The sequence below is a fragment of the Leptodactylus fuscus genome, chromosome 9 (genome assembly GCF_031893055.1).
Source record: "Leptodactylus fuscus isolate aLepFus1 chromosome 9, aLepFus1.hap2, whole genome shotgun sequence".
Taxonomy (NCBI): Eukaryota; Metazoa; Chordata; class Amphibia; order Anura; family Leptodactylidae; genus Leptodactylus; species Leptodactylus fuscus.
Window position 1 is genome coordinate 78,998,315 of NC_134273.1, and position 25,101 is coordinate 79,023,415.

Genomic DNA, 25,101 nt, shown 5'->3' on the forward strand with positions numbered 1-25,101 from the left:
TGTGTATTATCCTGTACTGTGACATCACTGTGTGCATTATCTCTGTACTGTGACATCACTGTGTGTATTATCTCTGTACTGTGACATCACTGTGTGTATTATCTCTGTACTGTGACATCACTGTGTGTATTATCCCTGTACTGTGACATCACTGTGTGTATTATCTCTGTACTGTGACATCACTGTGTGTATTATCTCTGTACTGTGACAACACTGTGTGTATTATCTCTGTACTGTGACATCACTGTGTGTATTATCTCTGTACTGTGACATCACTGTGTGTATTATCCCTGTACTGTGACATCACTGTGTGTATTATCCCTGTACTGTGACAACACTGTGTGTATTATCCCTGTACTGTGACATCACTGTGTGTATTATCCTGTACTGTGACATCACTGTGTGTATTATCCCTGTACTGTGACATCACTGTGTGTATTATCCCTGTACTGTGACATCACTGTGTGCATTATCTCTGTACTGTGACATCACTGTGTGTATTATCCCTGTACTGTGACATCACTGTGTGTATTATCCCTGTACTGTGACATCACTTTGTGTATTATCTCTGTACTGTGACATCACTGTGTGTATTATCTCTGTACTGTGACATCACTGTGTGTATTATCCCTGTACTGTGACATCACTGTATGTATTATCTCTGTACTGTGACATCACTGTGTGTATTATCCTGTACTGTGACATCACTGTGTGTATTATCCTGTACTGTGACATCACTGTGTGTATTATCCTGTACTGTGACATCACTGTGTGTATTATCCTGTACTGTGACATCACTGTGTGTATTATCCTGTACTGTGACATCACTGTGTGTATTATCCTATACTGTGACATCACTGTGTGTATTATCTCTGTACTGTGACATCACTGTGTGTATTATCTCTGTACTGTGACATCACTGTGTGTATTATCTCTGTACTGTGACATCACTGTGTGTATTATCTCTGTACTGTGACATCACTGTGTGTATTATCTCTGTACTGTGACATCACTGTGTTTATTATCCCTGTACTGTGACATTACTGTGTGTATTATCTCTGTACTGTGACATCACTGTGTGTATTATCCCTGTACTGTGACATCACTGTGTGTATTATCCCTGTACTGTGACATCACTGTGTGTATTATCTCAGTACTGTGACATCACTGTGTGTATTATCCTGTACTGTGACATCACTGTGTGTATTATCCCTGAACTGTGACATCACTGTGTGTATTATTATTGTACCGTGACATCACTGTGTATATTATCCCTGTACTGTGACATCACTGTGTGTATTATCCTGTACTGTGACATCACTGTGTATTATCCCTGTACTGTGACATCACTGTGTGTATTATCTCTGTACTGTGACATCACTGTGTGTATTATCCTGTACTGTGACATCACTGTGTGTATTATCCTGTACTGTGACATCACTGTGTGTACTATCCCTGTACTGTGACATCACTGTGTGTATTATCCTGTACTGTGTCATCACTGTGTGTATTATCTCTGTACTGTGACATCACTGTGTGTATTATCTCTGTACTGTGACATCACTGTGTGTATTATCTCTGTACTGTGACATCACTGTGTGTATTATCTCTGTACTGTGACATCACTGTGTGTATTATCTCTGTACTGTGACATCACTGCGTGTATTATCTCTGTACTGTGACATCACTGTGTGTATTATCCCTGTACTGTGACATCACTGTGTGTATTATCTCTGTACTGTGACATCACTGTGTGTATTATCTCTGTACTGTGACATCACTGTGTGTATTATCTCTGTACTGTGACATCACTGCGTGTATTATCTCTGTACTGTGACATCACTGTGTGTATTATCCTGTACTGTGACATCACTGTGTGTATTATTATTGTACATTGACATCACTGTGTGTATTATTATTGTACATTGACATCACTGTGTGTATTATCTCAGTACTGTGACATCACTGTGTGTATTATCTCAGTACTGTGACATCACTGTGTGTATTATCCTGTACTGTGACATCACTGTGTGTATTATTATTGTACATTGACATCACTGTGTGTATTATCCCTGTACTGTGACATCACTGTGTGTATTATCTCTGTACTGTGACATCACTGTGTGTATTATCCCTGTACTGTGACATCACTGTGTGTATTATCTCTGTACTGTGACATCACTTTGTGTATTATCCCTGTACTGTGACATCACTGTGTGTATTATCCTGTACTGTGACATCACTGTGTGTATTATCCCTATACTGTGACATCACTGTGTGTATTATCCCTGTACTGTGACATCACTGTGTGTATTATCTCTGTACTGTGACATCACTGTGTGTATTATCCCTATACTGTGACATCACTGTGTGTATTATCCCTATACTGTGACATCACTGTGTGTATTATCCCTGTACTGTGACATCACTGTGTGTATTATCTCTGTACTGTGACATCACTGTGTGTATTATCCCTATACTGTGACATCACTGTGTGTATTATCCCTGTACTGTGACATCACTGTGTGTATTATCCCTATACTGTGACATCACTGTGTGTAATATCCCTGTACTGTGACATCACTGTGTGTATTATCCTGTACTGTGACATCACTGTGTGCATTATCTCTGTACTGTGACAACACTGTGTGTATTATCTCTGTACTGTGACATCACTGTGTGTATTATCCCTGTACTGTGACATCACTGTGTGTATTATCTCTGTACTGTGACATCACTGTGTGTATTATCTCTGTACTTTGACATCACTGTGTGTATTATCCTATACTGTGACATCACTGTGTGTATTATCCCTGTACTGTGACATCACTGTGTGCATTATCTCTGTACTGTGACATCACTGTGTGTATTATCCTGTACTGTGACATCACTGTGTGTATTATCCCTGTACTGTGACATCACTGTGTGCATTATCTCTGTACTGTGACATCACTGTGTGTATTATCTCTGTACTGTGACATCACTGTGTGTATTATCTCTGTACTGTGACATCACTGTGTGTATTATCCTGTACTGTGACATCACTGTGTGTATTATCCTGTACTGTGACATCACTGTGTGTATTATCCTGTACTGTGACATCACTGTGTGTATTATCCTGTACTGTGACATCACTGTGTGTATTATCCTATACTGTGACATCACTGTGTGTATTATCTCTGTACTGTGACATCACTGTGTGTATTATCTCTGTACTGTGACATCACTGTGTGTATTATCTCTGTACTGTGACATCACTGTGTGTATTATCCTGTACTGTGACATCACTGTGTGTATTATCCTGTACTGTGACATCACTGTGTGTATTATCCTGTACTGTGACATCACTGTGTGTATTATCCTATACTGTGACATCACTGTGTGTATTATCTCTGTACTGTGACATCACTGTGTGTATTATCTCTGTACTGTGACATCACTGTGTGTATTATCTCTGTACTGTGACATCACTGTGTGTATTATCTCTGTACTGTGACATCACTGTGTGTATTATCTCTGTACTGTGACATCACTGTGTTTATTATCCCTGTACTGTGACATTACTGTGTGTATTATCTCTGTACTGTGACATCACTGTGTGTATTATCTCTGTACTGTGACATCACTGTGTGTATTATCCCTGTACTGTGACATCACTGTGTGTATTATCTCAGTACTGTGACATCACTGTGTGTATTATCCTGTACTGTGACATCACTGTGTGTATTATCTCTGTACTGTGACATCACTGTGTGTATTATCTCTGTACTGTGACATCACTGTGTGTATTATCCCTGTACTGTGACATCACTGTGTGTATTATCTCTGTACTGTGACATCACTGTGTGTATTATCCCTGTACTGTGACATCACTGTGTGTATTATCCTGTATTGTGACATCACTGTGTGTATTATCCCTGTACTGTGACATCACTGTGTGTATTATCCTGTACTGTGACATCACTGTGTGTATTATCTCTGTACTGTGACATCACTGTGTGTATTATCTCTGTACTGTGACATCACTGTGTGTATTATCTCTGTACTGTGACATCACTGTGTATTATCCCTGTACTGTGACATCACTGTGTGTATTATCCTGTACTGTGACATCACTGTGTGCATTATCTCTGTACTGTGACAACACTGTGTGTATTATCTCTGTACTGTGACATCACTGTGTGTATTATCCTGTACTGTGACATCACTGTGTGTATTATCCTGTACTGTGACATCACTGTGTGTATTATCTCTGTACTGTGACATCACTGTGTGTATTATCTCTGTACTGTGACATCACTGTGTGTATTATCCCTGTACTGTGACATCACTGTGTGTATTATCTCTGTACTGTGACATCACTGTGTGTATTATCCCTGTACTGTGACATCACTGTGTGTATTATCCTGTATTGTGACATCACTGTGTGTATTATCCCTATACTGTGACATCACTGTGTGTATTATCCCTGTACTGTGACATCACTGTGTGTATTATCCTGTACTGTGACATCACTGTGTGTATTATCTCTGTACTGTGACATCACTGTGTGTATTATCTCTGTACTGTGACATCACTGTGTGTATTATCTCTGTACTGTGACATCACTGTGTATTATCCCTGTACTGTGACATCACTGTGTGTATTATCCTGTACTGTGACATCACTGTGTGCATTATCTCTGTACTGTGACAACACTGTGTGTATTATCTCTGTACTGTGACATCACTGTGTGTATTATCCCTGTACTGTGACATCACTGTGTGTATTATCTCTGTACTGTGACATCACTGTGTATTATCCCTGTACTGTGACATCACTGTGTGTATTATCCTGTACTGTGACATCACTGTGTGTATTATCTCTGTACTGTGACATCACTGTGTGTATTATCTCTGTACTGTGACATCACTGTGTGTATTATCTCTGTACTGTGACATCACTGCGTGTATTATCTCTGTACTGTGACATCACTGTGTGTATTATCTCTGTACTGTGACATCACTGTGTGTATTATCCCTGTACTGTGACATCACTGTGTGCATTATCTCTGTACTGTGACATCACCGTGTGTATTATCCCTGTACTGTGACATCACTGTGTGTATTATCCCTGTACTGTGACATCACTGTGTGTATTATCCTGTACTGTGACATCACTGTGTGTATTATCCTGTACTGTGACATCACTGTGTGTATTATCCTGTACTGTGACATCACTGTGTGTATTATCCTGTACTGTGACATCACTGTGTGTATTATCCTATACTGTGACATCACTGTGTGTATTATCTCTGTACTGTGACATCACTGTGTGTATTATCTCTGTACTGTGACATCACTGTGTGTATTATCTCTGTACTGTGACATCACTGTGTGTATTATCCCTGTACTGTGACATCACTGTGTGCATTATCTCTGTACTGTGACATCACTGTGTGTATTATCCCTGTACTGTGACATCACTGTGTGTATTATCCCTGTACTGTGACATCACTGTGTGTATTATCTCTGTACTGTGACATCACTGTGTGTATTATCCTGTACTGTGACATCACTGTGTGTATTATCTCTGTACTGTGACATCACTGTGTGTATTATCCTGTACTGTGACATCACTGTGTGTATTATCCTGTACTGTGACATCACTGTGTGTATTATCCTGTACTGTGACATCACTGTGTGTATTATCCTGTACTGTGACATCACTGTGTGTATTATCTCTGTACTGTGACATCACTGTGTGTATTATCCTGTACTGTGACATCACTGTGTGTATTATCCTGTACTGTGACATCACTGTGCGTATTATCTCTGTACTGTGACATCACTGTGCGTATTATCTCTGTACTGTGACATCACTGTGTGTATTATCCCTGTACTGTGACATCACTGTGTGTATTATCTCTGTACTGTGACATCACTGTGTGTATTATCCTGTACTGTGACATCACTGTGTGTATTATCCTGTACTGTGACATCACTGTGTGTATTATCCCTGTACTGTGACATCACTGTGTGTATTATCCTGTACTGTGACATCACTGTGTGTATTATCCTGTACTGTGACATCACTGTGTGTATTATCCTGTACTGTGACATCACTGTGTGTATTATCCTGTACTGTGACATCACTGTGTGTATTATCCCTGTACTGTGACATCACTGTGTGTATTATCTCTGTACTGTGACATCACTGTGTGTATTATCCCTGTACTGTGACATCACTGTGTGTATTATCCTGTACTGTGACATCACTGTGTGTATTATCCTGTACTGTGACATCACTGTGTGTATTATCCTGTACTGTGACATCACTGTGTGTATTATCTCTGTACTGTGACATCACTGTGTGTATTATCCCTGTACTGTGACATCACTGTGTGTATTATCCCTGTACTGTGACATCACTGTGTGTATTATTCTGTACTGTGACATCACTGTGTGTATTATCCCTGTACTGTGACATCACTGTGTGTATTATCCCTGTACTGTGACATCACTTTGTGTATTATCCCTGTACTGTGACATCACTGTGTGTATTATCCCTGTACTGTGACATCACTGTGTGTATTATCTCTGTACTGTGACATCACTGTGTGTATTATCCCTGTACTGTGACATCACTGTGTGTATTATCTCTGTACTGTGACATCACTGTGTGTATTATCTCTGTACTGTGACATCACTTTGTGTATTATCCCTGTACTGTGACATCACTGTGTGTATTACCTCTGTACTCTGTACCCAGCTTTTCCAGGAGCAGATAGATAATAGTATACAGACAGTAGGGTATTTTTTATCTTACTGATTCAGTCTTCCTTTATTGTCTTGCTCGGTGCACACTTAGCTCGGGGATTGCACCGACGAGTGGGTTTTCTGTAGGGAGATCTATGACATTAGGATAGATGAGGCGCACATAGAATAAGAACAGGAGAAGACAGTGAATTATTTAACCTTAAAGATGCATTCATTTTGCAAATCAGTGAAAATATGGCCAATAAGGGGCTTAGAGTTTATACTGAATGGAGCAGAAAGATAAGGGGAAACATAAATCACAAGACTGCGCTGCTCTGGGTATAAGGAGGAAGCGGCGCCAAGTTATTGTCCCCACAAGCTAATCCGCTTTCATTTCATTATGTACAAACAATCAGTGCAGGCAATGCAATGAGATCCTCAGCAGCACATGCACACAAGGCCCGGCTAAGGACCTAAGCGTGTACAGAGGTAGCAGAGCTGAGTTTGTCATTTGACATAATATAGCTATGGACTATGGTGCAATGGAGGATGGCACTATGAACATTAATGCAATGCACATGATTCAGCTCCACAGAGTTAAATGACACATCCAACTCTGCTACATCTGCATTTCAATAACAATCACCAATCCTTGAAAGCTGCTGCAGACATCAAACCAGGTTGAGGTACCTGTGGTTCTCCAGCTGGTGAGAAGCGCGGCATTGTGGGACTTGCACTGCAACAGCAGGAAAAGCACAATTTCCCTATATCTACTATAAGCTTTTACCTGGCAGGGAATAGACGATGGCGGAGTTTCGAGCGCGATGATACTTGTAAGATTACAGCTGGGAAGCCACAGGTTCTCTTATATGTGCGGCAGAGAGTGTCCTGCAATTATAGCTGAGCTATCACAGAACATGGGCAGGGGGCTGCAAGAACATGGGGGGGCCGCAAAGATGATTCCTACATTATCGCTGCTACATTATTTACCTAATGTGTGGTGGGGAAAGAAAATTAGGATTTGATGATGTCATATTCAGCACAGCGGGGTATCCTGTAATGACACTATACTATAGAGTAGGAGTCTGCTGTAAGGATGGGGAGATATCTGCAGTGTATCCAGTATGAGCTGGCCGGCCATGATGTCCCTATTCTGGTCAGGTTATCTTCTCATACATGTAGTGTCCTCCTGATAACCAGCCATGATGTCCTTATTGTGGTCAGGTTATCTTCTCATACATGTAGTGTCCCCTCCTGACAACCAGCCATGATGTCCTTATTGTGGTCAGGCTATCTTCTCATACATGTAGTGTCCTCCTGATAACCAGCCATGATGTCCTTATTGTGGTCGGGTTATCTTCTCATACATGTAGTGTCCTCCTGATAACCAGCCATGATGTCCTTATTGTGGTCAGGTTATCTTCTCATACATGTAGTGTCCTCCTGACAACCAGCCATGATGTCCTTATTGTGGTCAGGCTATCTTCTCATACATGTAGTGTCCTCCTGATAACCAGCCATGATGTCCTTATTGTGGTCGGGTTATCTTCTCATACATGTAGTGTCCTCCTGATAACCAGCCATGATGTCCTTATTGTGGTCAGGTTATCTTCTCATACATGTAGTGTCCTCCTGATAACCAGCCATGATGTCCTTATTGTGGTCAGGTTATCTTCTCATACATGTAGTGTCCTCCTGATAACCAGCCATGATGTCCTTATTGTGGTCAGGTTATCTTCTCATACATGTAGTGTCCTCCTGACAACCAGCCATGATGTCCTTATTGTGGTCAGGCTATCTTCTCATACATGTAGTGTCCTCCTGATAACCAGCCATGATGTCCTTATTGTGGTCAGGTTATCTTCTCATACATGTAGTGTCCCCTCCTGACAACCAGCCATGATGTCCTTATTGTGGTCAGGCTATCTTCTCATACATGTAGTGTCCTCCTGATAACCAGCCATGATGTCCTTATTGTGGTCAGGTTATCTTCTCATACATGTAGTGTCCTCCTGATAACCAGCCATGATGTCCTTATTGTGGTCAGGTTATCTTCTCATACATGTAGTGTCCTCCTGATAACCAGCCATGATGTCCTTATTGTGGTCAGGTTATCTTCTCATACATGTAGTGTCCTCCTGACAACCAGCCATGATGTCCTTATTGTGGTCAGGCTATCTTCTCATACATGTAGTGTCCTCCTGATAACCAGCCATGATGTCCTTATTGTGGTCAGGTTATCTTCTCATACATGTAGTGTCCCCTCCTGACAACCAGCCATGATGTCCTTATTGTGGTCAGGCTATCTTCTCATACATGTAGTGTCCTCCTGATAACCAGCCATGATGTCCTTATTGTGGTCAGGTTATCTTCTCATACATGTAGTGTCCCCTCCTGATAACCAGCCATGATGTCCTTATTGTGGTCGGGTTATCTTCTCATACGTGTAGTGTCCTCCTGATAACCAGCCATGATGTCCTTATTGTGGTCGGGTTATCTTCTCATACATGTAGTGTTCTCCTGATAAGCAGCCATGATGTCCTTATTGTGGTCAGGCTATCTTCTCATACATGTAGTGTCCTCCTGATAACCAGCCATGATGTCCTTATTGTGGTCGGGTTATCTTCTCATACATGTAGTGTCCTCCTGATAACCAGCCATGATTTCCTTATTGTGGTCAGGTTATCTTCTCATACATGTAAGGTCTCTTCTTGATAACCCGGTCACATCTATCTATCTAACATCAAAATACCCCCAAAACACATCCATTCAGACCAGAGATTATTACACCGATCTTGATCTCTGCTACCCTGGGGGCCGCCAATATCCATGTCATACCCACTAGTGTAGAGATTGTGTGGCCTCGGGAAAGAGGGGAAAAGATGCAACTTTCTGGCACAAATCTGTCATGCATCAAAAATGATACTTTTTCCTTTGCAGATTTAGTTTTATGAGTGTGCCCCATTGTGATAAGACGATGAGCTGAGATAATATGGTCAGAGCTGGAAGAGCTTTAGTCATATATAATACCAAGAAAGAGAGAAGAAGATAAAGAGAATAATCCAAGTATTTACATCAATAAGTGTATGGGCCTGAGCAACATGTATGATGGATGTATGTGTGTATATATCTATATGGAGTTATCTATCTACAGTATCTATCTATCTATCTATCTATCTATCTATCTATCTATCTATCTATCTACAGTATCTATCTATCTATCTACAGTATCTATCTATCTATCTATCTATCTATCTATCTATCTACAGTATCTATCTATCTATCTATCTATCTATCTATCTATCTATCTATCTACAGTATCTATCTATCTATCTATCTATCTATCTATCTATCTATCTATCTATCTATCTACAGTATCTATCTATCTATCTATCTATCTCCTATCTATCTATCTATCTATCTATCTATCTATCTATCTATTTGTAAGTATCTATCTATCTATCTATCTATCTATCTATCAGTAAATATCTATCTCTATATAAATATCTATAATCTATTCCTTTCATGACTATCTATCTATTATCTTTTCCATATCTATCTGTAAATATCTGTTTATATCTATCTATCTATCTATCTATCTGTAATTATCTATCTATATGAAAAGCTCTATGTGCCTATATATATATATATATATATATATATATATCCTTCTATAAACATCTATCTCTCCATATGAAAATATCTATTTACGCTTTATCTATCTATCTATCTATCTATCTATCTATCTATCTCCTATCTATCTATCTATCTATCTATCTATCTATCTATCTGTGTATATCTGAGTTTTTATCTATCTCTAATCATCTATCCATATGCAAATATCTATCCTTGTTTCATCTATCTATCTATCTATCTATCTATCTATCTATCTATCTATCTATCTATCATTTATATCTTTCATGTCTAATTTTTCATATGTAGCTATCTATTAATATCTATTTGCTTGTTTCTGAGTATCTATCTATCTATGTATCTATCTATCATATATCTTTCTTTCTATCCATCCATCCTTCCATCTATCTATCTATCTATCTATCTCCTATCTATCTATCTATCTATCTATCTATCTATCTATCTATTTTTCTATCTATCTATCTATCTATCTATCTATCTATCTATCTATCTATCTATCTATCTATCTATCTATGACTGGGCACCATGTATGACTATCAGTGTGCTCAGCCAGTGCCATGTCTCCCCACATTGTAGAGCAGCCCTGTATATAAGCCCAGCATGCACAATTAGCTTCCCCTGCCATCTGCTGCTACATCCTCAGCCTCCTCACTACATACTTGGAAGTAATAGAGCACATATTTCAGATGAATTTGTGTGGCTCTGGAAAAGAAATCGATTTGGGTAATGAGACACTTCAGCTGACACTGGAAGTTTTGTGGGCAGTCACAGAAGGCTGGGCAGTTTGCAGAAGAAATAGTGTGCTGTCCCTTTAAGACATAGCCTGGGCTCCAGAGGAGGAATGCACAGAGTAGTCCCAGGCAGCAGTCACAGTATAGAGAGCTGCTGCCTGCTCAGCACTGCAAGCAAACGAGCTGTCCTGATACAAGACAACAAGGTGATGCTGGAAAAGGATTGAAAGGGAGGAAAATGAGCAAGATACCACCCTCCAAATCTTGGCCACTTTTCCTGACAACACAGTCAGAGCTGTGATGTCTCTTTCCTCTTGTGCAAATCCTGTAGGAGTGAGCAGCAGAGCACACAGCACCTTGTACTAATCCCCAGCAAGAAGATTATTTGGGAAAAGCTTGGCTTCAATGAGGCTTATTTTGGTGCAAATGGATTTTAAAAAGTGTTAGATCATTCCAATGAATGTCCCTGGAACTCCCTGCCCCTGGCTGGATTATACAGGTAAGAGGGAGCCGCACAATGCAGATGGCAAAAGTCATAGGAGGGACAAGAGCTGCCATGGAATGACTTATTGATCCCCTATTAGAAGGGTCTGGAGGAGCCGCAGGGCTGATCTGGTGGATAATGGGGAGCAGATAGGGGGCAAGTTTATATAATGCTGCCTAATGGGTGAGGAGATTGTATAGATAGATGTAGCAGTGCTGAAATGGTCATAGGTGAATCACACCATATCATAAACTGGTCTGTACGGTGCAGGGCACATGTAGGGTCTTAGTATGGGGGAAGCTTAGTCTAAAGTGTGAATTCTGGATAAGTTCGATGGATTGACCAACTTCATCTGTCTACTGTACACCGCTTATGTCCATGTGTCCTGTACAGAGATAGCAAAGCCTACTAGCAAGGGGGATTGGGGTAAATGGATAGATAGGATGGATAGACAGACAGATAGATTGATAGATAGATGGATAGATAAGAGATAGACAGATAGATAGATAGATAGATAGATAGATAGATAGATAGATAGATAGATAGAAAAATATGAGATAGATTTAGAGTATATACCCTATATATGCATTTCCTATATGTATCTATCTGTCCATCTAGATAGATAGATAGATAGATAGATAGATAGATAGATAGATAGATAGGAGATAGATGATAGATAGATAGATAGATAGATAGATAGGAGATAGATAGATAGATAGATAGATAGATAGGAGATAGATAGATAGATAGATAGATAGATAGATAGATAGATAGATAGATAGATATTACAGTGTAGAAACTACATGTGCTTCTGTCTGTCCATCCATATCTAATTTCTATTTACATGTATGTATGTGATATTTGTAACTATAAAGAAACATGTATATAGATAAATATACAAATATATATATACTGTAAACATTCACACAGGTGTATATTTATACACAGACGGAAAAGCAGATATTTTTACTGTCAATATGAATGAAAACTATATATGAGAAATCTGTCTACGTGTCTTATATGTATCTATCTAGACGTCTTCATCTGTAGTATGATCAGCACATGGGATTGACTAATGACTAGCACATAGATCTATCTATCTATCTATCTATCTATCTATCTATCTATCTATCTAATATCTATCTGTCTATATATTCTATCTCATGTCTATTTATCTATGTCATATCTATCTATCTATCTATCTATCTATCTATCTATCTACCTGCCTATATATTCTATCTCATGTCTATTTATCTATGTAATATCTATCTATCTATCTATCTATCTATCTATCTATCTATCTATCTAGAAGCTGCACAGATACAAAATCATACAGTATATACATTTGGACCTGCGTACAGTCTATGCTTTGTATTGGACACTTAATATCTTCCAGCATCTCCTGGGTTACACAGTAAGTGTCCAGGCAATTCTCCAGGGTCAGGGAGAGGTTTTACCATTTCTTCCAAATGAATAAGCATTTTGGTGTGAAGAAATGCCTCCTTCAGCCTGGCGTGCCACATCCCTCAGTCTGAATACTGCACTATTAAGTAAGGGGCCCTGGCAGTGTGATTGGCTGGATATAGAGGGTGTCTGCGCCCTGATTAATTGTCTGATATTTAATAATATCATAGCCCATGATGTGCTGAGGAGAGGACACAGTCACTAGTCAGCCCCATGTGCTCAGCGCACTACAGGTGACTCCTACATCCTAGAAATAGCAAATGATCAGACCCAGCCGAAGAGGGTCAAATGTCAATCAGGGTCATAAGTCATCTATTGTTTTTTCTTATTCGCTAATGAAACATTTCACAAGGAAATCTATTTATCCATCCATCCCTCCATCCATCAATATGCATCTATCCATCAAAATCTATTAAAATCAATCTATCTATCTATCTATCTATCTATCTATCTATCTATCTATCTATCCATCCATCCATATATCTATTTATCAATTAACATATGTACTAGCCTTATCCATAGTAGTCAGGGCATGTGTGCACTATTTGCATAGGAGACCATTCATAGACTTATCATGTGCAATTCAAATAATGTTCCGTTAATAGAATAGTGTAAGGAACATTTGTTTGGCACTTGCTACATTTGTATCTTTCTCCCATCTATTACCTATAAATCTCATATCTATCTATCTATCTATCTATCTATCTATCTCCTATCTATCTATCTATCTATCTATCTCCTATCTATCTATCTATCTATCTATCTATCTATCTATCTCCTATCTCTCTCTCTCTCTCTCTCTCTCTCTCTCTCATATCTATCTATCTATCTATCTATCTATCTATCTATCTATCTCTTTCACTCTATCTATTTATCTAGATATCTATCGTCTATATATCTATCATTTATCCATCTTCTCACATTCAGCTATACACTATCTATGTCATACCTATCTGTGACCTATATATTTATCTGTATCTATCTGTCTATCCTTATCCCCCTATATACTCCATATTTATCCTTATTTCTATAGATAAACGCAAGCAATGTGTAAGTTCACACACAGCAGATTTGTTGCAGACCTGTCTTCCTCTGTCCCATTTATATGAATGGGTTTAGCACAAGCTGCAGAAAAAACACAGACACGGATCTGATTTTCAGTCTCAGATTTTTTTTTAAAATTTAATCTCCTGTATGTGAACAAAAGTCTAGAAATACCTGATCCTTTATTTAGGGATGGAGCAGAGTGTCTCAGATGTAGCAGAGCTGAGTTTGTAGCTTGCTTATTACACCACATTATCTTATAGGTTCTCTTATGACTGCAGGTAGAATTTCATTGTGTCTGTACTGGAACATCTCAGCCCCAGAGAGATCATTGACACGTTCAGCTCTGCTACATCTGTGCCTTGCTATAATCTGCCATTGTTATTTATTTATTAGGAGCTTGTAGATTTGTCTTGACACGGACCTGCAGCCGGTTAGTTTATTAGAGAGCCATTTGTAGTAGTAAGTGGTTCATCTGTCCCTGCTGGCTCTGACTCCTTCCTGGGCGCTCCTATTATGTGGTGTAGCAGAGCCGACCGCGGGGTCATCCGATAGATTCTAATTGTTACTATGTAGTGGAGGGGTCAGGACAATAACTCATCATGTCCATGTTTCACCTAGAGAATGGCGATGGTCTGTGCAATGTCTTGGGTCGTATATTTGTGGATAAGTGCCTGCGTGCTGTTACTGTGTCAGGGATCTCTCCATCAGCAGAGCTTTCAACATCATCTTCACCGGCCAGGTAAGGAGTCTTCAGGTCTTGCCCTTTCTTATCATGGCGTCTTAATGTATTGATATCGCCAGTGGCCATGTAATATCCTGGTCGGGTAGTTGAATGCAAGCTATTGCTCTAAGTTATCAGCACTTTTAGATGGCAAGTGGTCAACTGGTGTATTTATATACATATATATATATATATATATGAAAAAATGGTATACACTGTGAAAACGACATAATGTTGATGCAGAAGCAGCAGAGCTGAGTATGTCGGCCCCATAACTCGTAAAATCAGACTCATCCCTGCTGCAGAGATGATATTATTATATGATATTATTATATATACTGCACAAACACAAGGCCGTGTATTATAAGACATGTTGGTGATGCTATAGTTATATCTGTGACTTTTGGATCTGTTTGGCTCAGTAGCAGTTCACATAACTTTCTCAGCACGTTGGGTGTAATGGTTACTATGTTGCAGTGGTTAATGTAGGTCTGATGGCGGTATTAGACCTATAGATCCATCCTATATGTGTATATTTTATATGTAATGTATATTCGGCCCTGACTGTTTGCGGTATAACTCGCCACTTTATGGACAGAATGCAAATCAGACAGTTCCTTGTGACATTTGCCAGAAAACAGGGGTCCGGGCATCAGAGTTTAACCCATTCTGAGAGGTATCTATTCCCAAATGTAGCAAAAATAGTAGTGTGGTATTAGGGTAATCCATCTTGGGTAACACATTGTGATGACACGTGACAAACCACAAACCCTACGCAATAATTGATTCTTGCTGTATTGAGCCACGTTATTGGATGGAGGTCCTCGGGTACCTAAATCCACAGATAGTAGGGGTAGATGGAGAATTCCAAATACATCTAGAATATATGTATCATGGTGTATCTAATTTCCTACAATGTATCATGTGGCTTCCAGGTTTCCTGTTTGATGTGACACAGTGAAACCTCTTAGAGATGAAAGGTGGTCTTCTATGGGGTGGTCTTCTCAAAGTAGATGATATGGTGGAGCTTAAAACCTGTCTCAGGAATTCTGGCTAAGGGGTCGTCTTTTGGAGAGGTGTCACTGTATTAGGAGGATGACATAAGTCGTGGTGGATGGTCATGGTGGTGTCTACTCATTGTCCTTGGTGATTTACTGGAAACTTGATATTCCTATAGAAGTTTTTGCAACTGATGAAATACAGTGCTAGTATTCTTATTGTCAATCATGTAACTTGGCTTTATTTCCTTCATCATGTCTTGAAAAGGTTTGGTGGATAGTGACCAACAAGTCCTACGAGGAAATGTCCATCAAGTCAAAGTGCAAAATAATCATTTCATTGATGGCTTTTGTATGGAATTGGCCATAGACGTGCCAAATACTGTGGAGTCCTTCTACCCACCTTGGGATTATAAGTTTTAATGGGACAATAGATGGTACTAGATCACCTATGTAGGTGCTCATCAGGGGATGTCCTCTTTGAGATGACCACCATTAATTGTGTTGCAAATAGGTCTTTCTAGAAGGATGGTCTTCTCAAACTAGATGCAAAGTATATGACAGAACTGAGAATTGTCCACAGGAAATTTGGTCTGGTTAAGGAAGTGATCTTCTGGATGAAGGGTTCTTTTGGAGAAGTCATTGTGTCTCTTGTTGGACACATTTGCCCATGGATCTGGTAATGTTTCTACCACTACTGATGATGTGAGGTTCTAACCATGATGTCCATTATCTGCTTTGCTCTTTTTAACTCCCAGTATATCGTGCCAGACTCTGCCCATCGTGGAGTCCTGGGAATTGTGGTCTCCCAAAAACTGAACAGTCAACAGTAGGGTTGAGCCGATCTTGAGACTTCAAGATCGATTTTAAAATCGGATTTCCGATCATTTTTCAGCCCCCGATCGTGAAGTTTGCTCAATCGCCGATTGAAATCTGATCTTTTCTGATCCCGATCCTCAACCCTAGTCAATGTTTCTCTATGGGAAAAGTCACGTTTAGGGTTGAGCCGATCTTGAGATAACCTCCGATCTCGATCCTGCTGGAATTTACTTGATTGCTGATCAGAATCCGATCTTTTGCGATCCCAAATGCTCAACCCTAGTCAAAAGTTGATGACCACTGACTACCACCATGAACTCAACGGGCTCACCTTAGAGATTGTCTCCAAGTGTCTGTTTGCAGGACTCAATGTTTCTTAGATGAGTGTCGAACCATGTGGCTAGGTGACCATTTAGAAGACCAGAAACCTTTCTCTTCATTGGCCTACTCTTGTAAGGGTCAACTCTAAGTTTCCGAGGTTCTTGAGCAATGTTCATGTATGATAAGGAAAGGTCTTCTAAACAGCATGGAAAACTCCAATGCCTATTTAACAAAAGTGATCCTGACAACCAGAAACCATATACATATTGAATCTTTGGTCTCCTGCCAAGGAAGACCTTGTTTTCGCAGATGAAGACAGCATGTCTTATCTTCTCTGAATATCTCCCGATCCTCAATACACATTGTAGAACCGCTGGGTAACACAATTTCCACTTTGTTAAAATCAACCCAAGCAAGTGGCATTATCGGAGCAGGACAGGGAAAGGAGCGGGCGGACATCTCGGCAGAATTTGCTTAAGCCGGAGGAATGACCTCTTTTATGAAGCAGGAGCTGTAAGATGCCAAGTGCATACCAAGTACTGGGGAAATGTAGAAATGACATATCTTTCACTCAAGGCTGTGATATAGATAGAGTGAAGCTTTTACATTTGCTTCATCACCAGGTAAGGAGCGGCATGGCTCCCCCTCCAGCGCGCCTCTTTTAGTCTCCTTCACCATACCCTATGTGAGTAAGATTGATGGGAAGCTGAACCTCGGCAGCCAATTTCAGTCTCTTAAGAAATAATCCGCAGCATTGACAGATGAGTGGAATTGGACGATCGGCTTGCATCATTCACGTGTTGCACACCTGAAGAACAAGCCAAGGAAAAAATATTTGGCAACCGTTTTGCAAGCGTGATTTATAACCTCCCCATTGGTTATCGCCCAGCTGTAAAATAATACAATGATAGATTATTACCCCTCTGGTCTCCATCTAGGGGTGTAGCTCGCAGGTCCTAGTACAAAAGCTCAACTTGGAGCCCCCCATGGCAACTTCTTTTTCTAACCATCAATAATGTCTCATCCGTACATTTAAGCTATATTTAATTTCCTTCCTTTCTACTCCCAGACCACCGGGAAGACGTCTCCTAACAGGTCTGTGCACACAAGCTTCTTATCCCCACATAGTCATTTCCCCCTTTTTGCCATGACCTCCCTCACAGAGTCCCTTCTATATGTTGAATAGCTGCAATTTTTGCCATTACGAGGTTACAAAGTTCTCCTTTCTGACAGTGGAAGGCTGTGTATCATAAATATTCTTCCTCCAGCGCACCAGAGGACAGGGGGAATAATACATTTACGATGCATAGACTGCCAGCTATCAAAGGAGATCCAAGAATCTTAATCAGCCTTAGTGTGGTGAGGGTGACCCGAGGGCCCCCCTGGCTTATGGGCCCGGTCACAGTTGTGACCACTGCAACCCCTATGTATTCTCCTCCAGCTCCATCCTCTCTGCTTACATGATGGTTCAAGCAGTCACGTGCCTAGATGTCAGGGCCGATGTGACTAGTCAGACCACTGACCATTTTGACTGGCTAACCAGGATCTGAGCGGAGAGAACAGAGCCTGAATGTCACAGTCCAGAGGCAGCTTAGTCGGGTGAGTGGTTATTATTTTACCGTGACTCCCAGCCGTTCCAGTTTTTTTCCAGTAGACAATCCCTTTAAAAGAAAAGGATTCCCACCAGCCAAGGTGAAGAAAGACTACAAAGTATATGTCCCAATCTGACGGACCTGACACGTCTGTGCGTTACACTGACAGTTTAGTGATCATAGAGTGCACCATGTAATACTTCATCTCTCCTGTGGAGGCGCTGCAGGCACATTGAACACTTGTTGCAGGACAGAGCAACAAAGCTGGTTAGAGCCATATTAATACGTTTACTATATACTTGACAACTTTTTAGAATGGGGGGCCCAGAAGATTGAGTGTGAGAAGAGCGCTGTGAAATTTTTTGGGTGATCCGGATTTCTTGGGTGAAACACCATTTTTGTGATGTGGGTATAAAATTTATCATGTCCCTTCATTGTGATGTGACTGGTACATAAAGTTCCCATATCACTTGTAATATGATCAAGGGCCCGGTGCAGAGATTTGCCCATTCTTCCGGGGGGTGTTGGGAGGTCACCCCTTATTGTGGGATCCTCCCAGATGTTTAGGGACGGCTTCAGACAAACCTATAGGCCCTGTGGCAATGGAGGATAAAAGAGTGTTCTGTTGGCCACTGGTTGGCGCTATCCTCTGGTGGTAGAGGCCTCTGTATGGCGTCCATCACGGGTATCTTTGTATATTTGGTAAGCATACACTGCGGACCCTAGGCTATATGCACACGACTCAGCGTGCCAACCCACCCCCACCCCCCCCCCCCGTGCGGGGCTCCGATGCTCCGGTCTGATCCGATAATTATAGTGCAGGTTCTATCCTGCTGTATCATACCGGATCGGAAGCGACGGAACCCTCCATTGAAGTCAGCGGGGGATGGATGTCATCTGTGTGTGATTTGAGCGCCCTCCATTATAATCGCCCCCCTCTTGGCCTGCACTCTTGGCCTTAGCTGTCACCCAGCTTTCCCAGAAACATAAAGCAACAGCAAACATTACAAATCTATGGACCTGGATTTGGAACGTAATGCTACATAACAGTAGAGCGCGGTAACATCTGCATCGCAGATATCATTTGTCATTCACAAGCTATTCGGGCCGGGCCATTACTTTCATTTAGTTGCTCACAAGTTTACACCATCCCATAATAATAAAATCGGGTAAATAAGAGTTGTCACCCGGGATTTATACATTCATACATTCTGTCATTAGATCCGTCTGTGGATGACACAATGATCATATTTCTAGGAATGATGCGGCGGTAGGTAGGACACTCCATCTACGGTGACATAATGAACAATTACAACGCTATTATGGGAAGGCTGCGGGATTAGCTAATTGCAAAATCGGTGATTTAATTTTTCTTCTCCATTTTGATATGGCGAGGTGCCACTAGACGGTATCCACATCTACTGTGCAGCGCTATGTGTGCAGAGTGGCCTATGGGGTACATGATATACAGATCTAACCCCTGGCCATATACATTAGAGGGGTTGTTCCTTCCAACCGGTCCATGTACATGCACACTTGATTCGGTCACGCATGCATGTATTCTGAATAGGACATGTTGATATCTCCCTAGCATCTGCCATTAGAGAAGGACAGGAGGCCTCCATATATATCTAAGGGTAAAAATGGCGCTGTCATTGATATAATATGTAGTCAGCAGTGGGTACACAAGGAATCGGAAATATATAGGATGTCCTTATAATTCTCCCTTCTGCTCAATCCACTCCTGGTTTTGGCTAAAAAAAAACAGCAGCAAAATCTGCAACAAAAATAAAAAGCTGTGGCTCCGCAACGTGGGGCCTCAGCCTAAGGGCTAGTTCACAAGTCGTTTTTTTGGTCCGGATTTTGACGTGGAATCCTTGTCAATGGGAGCCGGTCATTTCCTATGTTGCCCTATCTTGGCGTGGATTCCGCGGCACAACCGCATCGAGACAATTCCTCCGGACTACGCCCATTCATTCATAGGCACGTTTTGGTCCGGATTCTGACGCAGCTTCCCGCGTCAAAATCCGGACTGAAAAACTACGTGTGAACTAACCCTAAGGGGGCCGAAATCTGATGCTGTATTTGTCAAGAAGAAAATTACTACATGAGGAATTTGAAGCAGATTTTTTTTCTGCTTGATAAAAACCTACAAGGATTTTGATGCGGAATCTGAAGCAGATTTTGACACTGAATTTGAAGTGGAATTTGATGCTGAATTTGGAGAGGAGTGCCTATTTTACCTGTATTGGATAAAGCCAAATTCCGCATCAAATTCAGCATCAAATTCTGCATTAGAGATGAGCGAACACTGTTCGAAACTGCCGTTTCGAATAGCACGCACCCATAGGAATGAATGGACGTAGCCGGCACACAGGGGGTTATGCGGCCGGCCGCCGGCAAGGTCTGTGTGCCGGCTGGCTCCATTCATTCCTATGGGTGCGTGCTATTCGAAACGGCCGTTTCAAACAGTGTTCGCTCATCTCTATTCTGCATCAAATTCTGCATCAAATTCCGCATCAATGCAGCGTTTTATAGTCAAAGCAAAGTGTATGGGATTCTGGCGAATCTCATCCCCCAAATTGCCGGCGATTTCCCTATAGCTATAATTGAAGCAGAAAGTCGGCAGGGGAAACCTCTGCAAACTTTCTGTGCAAAACGCTGCAGGAATAACCACGATTAGAGATGAGCGAACAGTGTTCTATCGAACACATGTTCGATCGGATATCAGGGTGTTCGCCATGTTCGAATCGAATCGAACACCACGTGGTAAAGTGCGCCAAAATTCGATTCCCCTCCCACCTTCCCTGGCGCCTTTTTTGCACCAATAACAGCGCAGGGGAGGTGGGACAGGAACTACGACACTGGGGGCATTGAAAAAAATTGGAAAAAGTCATTGGCTGCCGAAATCAGGTGACCTCCATTTTAGACGAATAGTGGATTTCAAATCCGGGTCATATGAGAATGTGAACTTTGTGACTATGAGACAGGGATAGCTGTACAGGCAGGGATAGCTAGGGATAACCTTTATTTAGGGGGGAATGTTATTAAAAATAACTTTTTGGGGCTCTATCGGGTGTGTAATTGTGATTTTTGTGAGATAAACTTTTTCCCATAGGGATGCATTGGCCAGCGCTGATTGGCCGAATTCCGTACTCTGGCCAATCAGTGCTGGCCAATGCATTCTATTAGCTTGATGAAGCAGAGTGTGCACAAGGGTTCAAGCGCACCCTCGGCTCTGATGTAGCAGAGCCGAGGCTGCACAAGGGTTCAAGCGCACCCTCGGCTCTGATGTAGGAGAGCCGAGGGTGCACTTGAACCCTTGTGCACCCTCAGCTCTGCTACATCAGAGCCGAGGGTGCGCTTGAACCCTTGTGCACACTCTGCTTCATCAAGCTAATAGAATGCATTGGCCAGCGCTGATTGGCCAGAGTACGGAACTCGACCAATCAGCGCTGGCTCTGCTGGAGGAGGCGGAGTCTAAGATCGCTCCACACCAGTCTCCATTCAGGTCCGACCTTAGACTCCGCCTCCTCCGGCAGAGCCAGCGCTGATTGGCCGAAGGCTGGCCAATGCATTCCTATGCGAATGCAGAGACTTAGCAGTGCTGAGTCAGTTTTGCTCAACTACACATCTGATGCACACTCGGCACTGCTACATCAGATGTAGCAATCTGATGTAGCAGAGCCGAGGGTGCACTAGAACCCCTGTGCAAACTCAGTTCACGCTAATAGAATGCATTGGCCAGCGCTGATTGGCCAATGCATTCTATTAGCCCGATGAAGTAGAGCTGAATGTGTGTGCTAAGCACACACATTCAGCACTGCTTCATCACGCCAATACAATGCATTAGCCAGTGCTGATTGGCCAGAGTACGGAATTCGGCCAATCAGCGCTGGCTCTGCTGGAGGAGGCGGAGTCTAAGGTCGGACCTGAATGGAGACTGGTGTGGAGCGATCTTAGACTCCGCCTCCTCCAGCAGAGCCAGCGCTGATTGGTCGAGTTCCGTACTCTGGCCAATCAGCGCTGGCCAATGCATTCTATTAGCCCGATGAAGTAGAGCTGAATGTGTGTGCTTAGCACACACATTCAGCTCTACTTCATCAGGCTAATAGAATACATTGGCCAATCAGCGCTGGCCAATGCATTCTATTAGCTTGATGAAGCAGAGTGTGCACAAGGGTTCAAGCGCACCCTCGGCTCTGATGTAGCAGAGCCGAGGCTGCACAAGGGTTCAAGTGCACCCTCGGCTCTCCTACATCAGAGCCGAGGGTGCGCTTGAACCCTTGTGCACACTCTGCTTCATCAAGCTAATAGAATGCATTGGCCAGCACTGATTGGCCAGAGTACGGAATTCGGCCAATCAGCGCTGGCCAATGCATTCTATTAGCCCGATGAAGTAGAGCTGAATGTGTGTGCTAAGCACACACATTCAGCACTGCTTCATCACGCCAATACAATGCATTAGCCAGTGCTGATTGGCCAGAGTACGGAATTCGGCCAATCAGCGCTGGCTCTGCTGGAGGAGGCGGAGTCTAAGATCGCTCCACACCAGTCTCCATTCAGGTCCGACCTTAGACTCCGCCTCCTCCAGCAGAGCCAGCGCTGATTGGCCGAATTCCGTACTCTGGCCAATCAGCACTGGCTAATGCATTGTATTGGCTTGATGAAGCAGTGCTGAATGTGTGTGCTTAGCACACACATTCAGCTCTACTTCATCGGGCTAATAGAATGCATTGGCCAATCAGCGCTGGCCAATGCATTCTATTAGCGTGAACTGAGTTTGCACAGGGGTTCTAGTGCACCCTCGGCTCTGCTACATCAGATTGCTACATCTGATGTAGCAGTGCCGAGTGTGCATCAGATGTGTAGTTGAGCAAAACTGACTCAGCACTGCTAAGTCTGCATTCGCATAGGAATGCATTGGCCAGCCTTCGGCCAATCAGCGCTGGCTCTGCCGGAGGAGGCGGAGTCTAAGGTCGGACCTGAATGGAGACTGGTGTGGAGCTATCTTAGACTCCGCCTCCTCCAGCAGAGCCAGCGCTGATTGGTCGAGTTCCGTACTCTGGCCAATCAGCACTGGCCAATGCATTTCTATGGGGAAAAGTTAGCTTGCGAAAATCGCAAACTGACAGGGATTTCCATGAAATAAAGTGACTTTTATGCCCCCAGACATGCTTCCCCTGCTGTCCCAGTGTCATTCCAGGGTGTTGGTATCATTTCCTGGGGTGTCATAGTGGACTTGGTGACCCTCCAGACACGAATTTGGGTTTCCCCCTTAACGAGTTTATGTTCCCCATAGACTATAATGGGGTTCGAAACCCATTCGAACACTCGAACAGTGAGCGGCTGTTCGAATCGAATTTCGAACCTCGAACATTTTAGTGTTCGCTCATCTCTAACCACGATGCTTTGCTGCCACGGTTTTTCCCGCAGCGCTTTCTTGTTGCAGGATGTTACGTGGCAGATTTTGAGGTGGAATTCAGCATATAAATACAGCATCAATTTCCTACATGTGAACACCCCCTATGGGGCATAAGAATGGCTGACATCTCCTCCACTACTTGCCAGGGACGGTAGGAAAATAAATTTGGCGCGAGGGATAACACCAAGTAGCCCAAATTCCTTTTTATTAAGCTAAATAAGATCAACTGGCTGTGTTAAGATTCCTCCGTGCTTGACAGAAAACCTACAGAACCCTGTAATTACTCGGCTTCTTTTTGTCGAGGAACATCTGAATTTGTAGTCACGAAGGACTTTTACATTATTCATCCTGAAGTCCCTGGTGCCCGAGTTTTCCTCTATCAACATGGATTGTTAGTTTGAAGCATGTATTCTCGATTATACCTGGGGCATTATATATCAGCGGACGTCAAGTCGCAATGACAAACACTCCGTACAGGATTCGCCACGCTATTACACAACATCCCATGGACGTTACGAGCTCCGGCTTCTGCTTCACAGGACATTGGCAAGATGTAGCACTAGCTGGGGCCTCGCTCCAAAAAATGTAGAGGGTCAACAGGTTGTTGTAGATGAGGATGTACAGATGGAGCAGAGCTGAATGTCATTGATCCCTGTGTTGTATGTAAAATCATCACTAACTCAATGAGATCTTTGGATGAGTCATGATAAATGGCAAAGTCAACTCTGCTACATCTGTACCATGATGTATACCCGTTTGGCACTTAGGGTGACTTCTTTACTTAACGTTTCTGGACCCCAATGCAAAATCTGTAATGGGGCCCCGACCTACCTTGTGCCCTTTAGAATATTTTATGTGGCAGAGGGTCCTTTGGGGTCTCGTCAATGTCCAAGACCTGGTAGCAACTGCTACGCCTTATAGCTATGCCCCTATCTATCATTACTTTAATGCCATTGGGTCAGTGTTTTGTAGCATTATGTGCAACCTTAAAGGGGTTGTTAGGAAATCCTGTGAATACATGCTTGCTCCAGGGCTTTTAGGATTTTTCCAACCTTGGGTTACAAGATCGGAATCAGCACCTGACCCCCGAGTTGCTTGACCTTCTCCC

General features: G+C 42.2%; 1 protein-coding gene across 1 annotated transcript in view; it reads left to right on the forward strand.

The window, feature by feature from the left end:
* Nucleotides 1-11,085: 11,085 nt before the first annotated feature.
* Nucleotides 11,086-25,101, forward strand: part of TAFA1 (TAFA chemokine like family member 1) — a 299,909-nt gene continuing 285,893 nt past the window's right edge. Inside the window, exons 1-2 of the mRNA XM_075287558.1 lie at nt 11,086-11,621; nt 14,736-14,856. Coding sequence (XP_075143659.1) covers nt 11,583-11,621; nt 14,736-14,856 — 160 coding nt within the window. The 5' untranslated portion in view covers nt 11,086-11,582. The remainder of the gene's footprint in view (nt 11,622-14,735; nt 14,857-25,101) is intronic.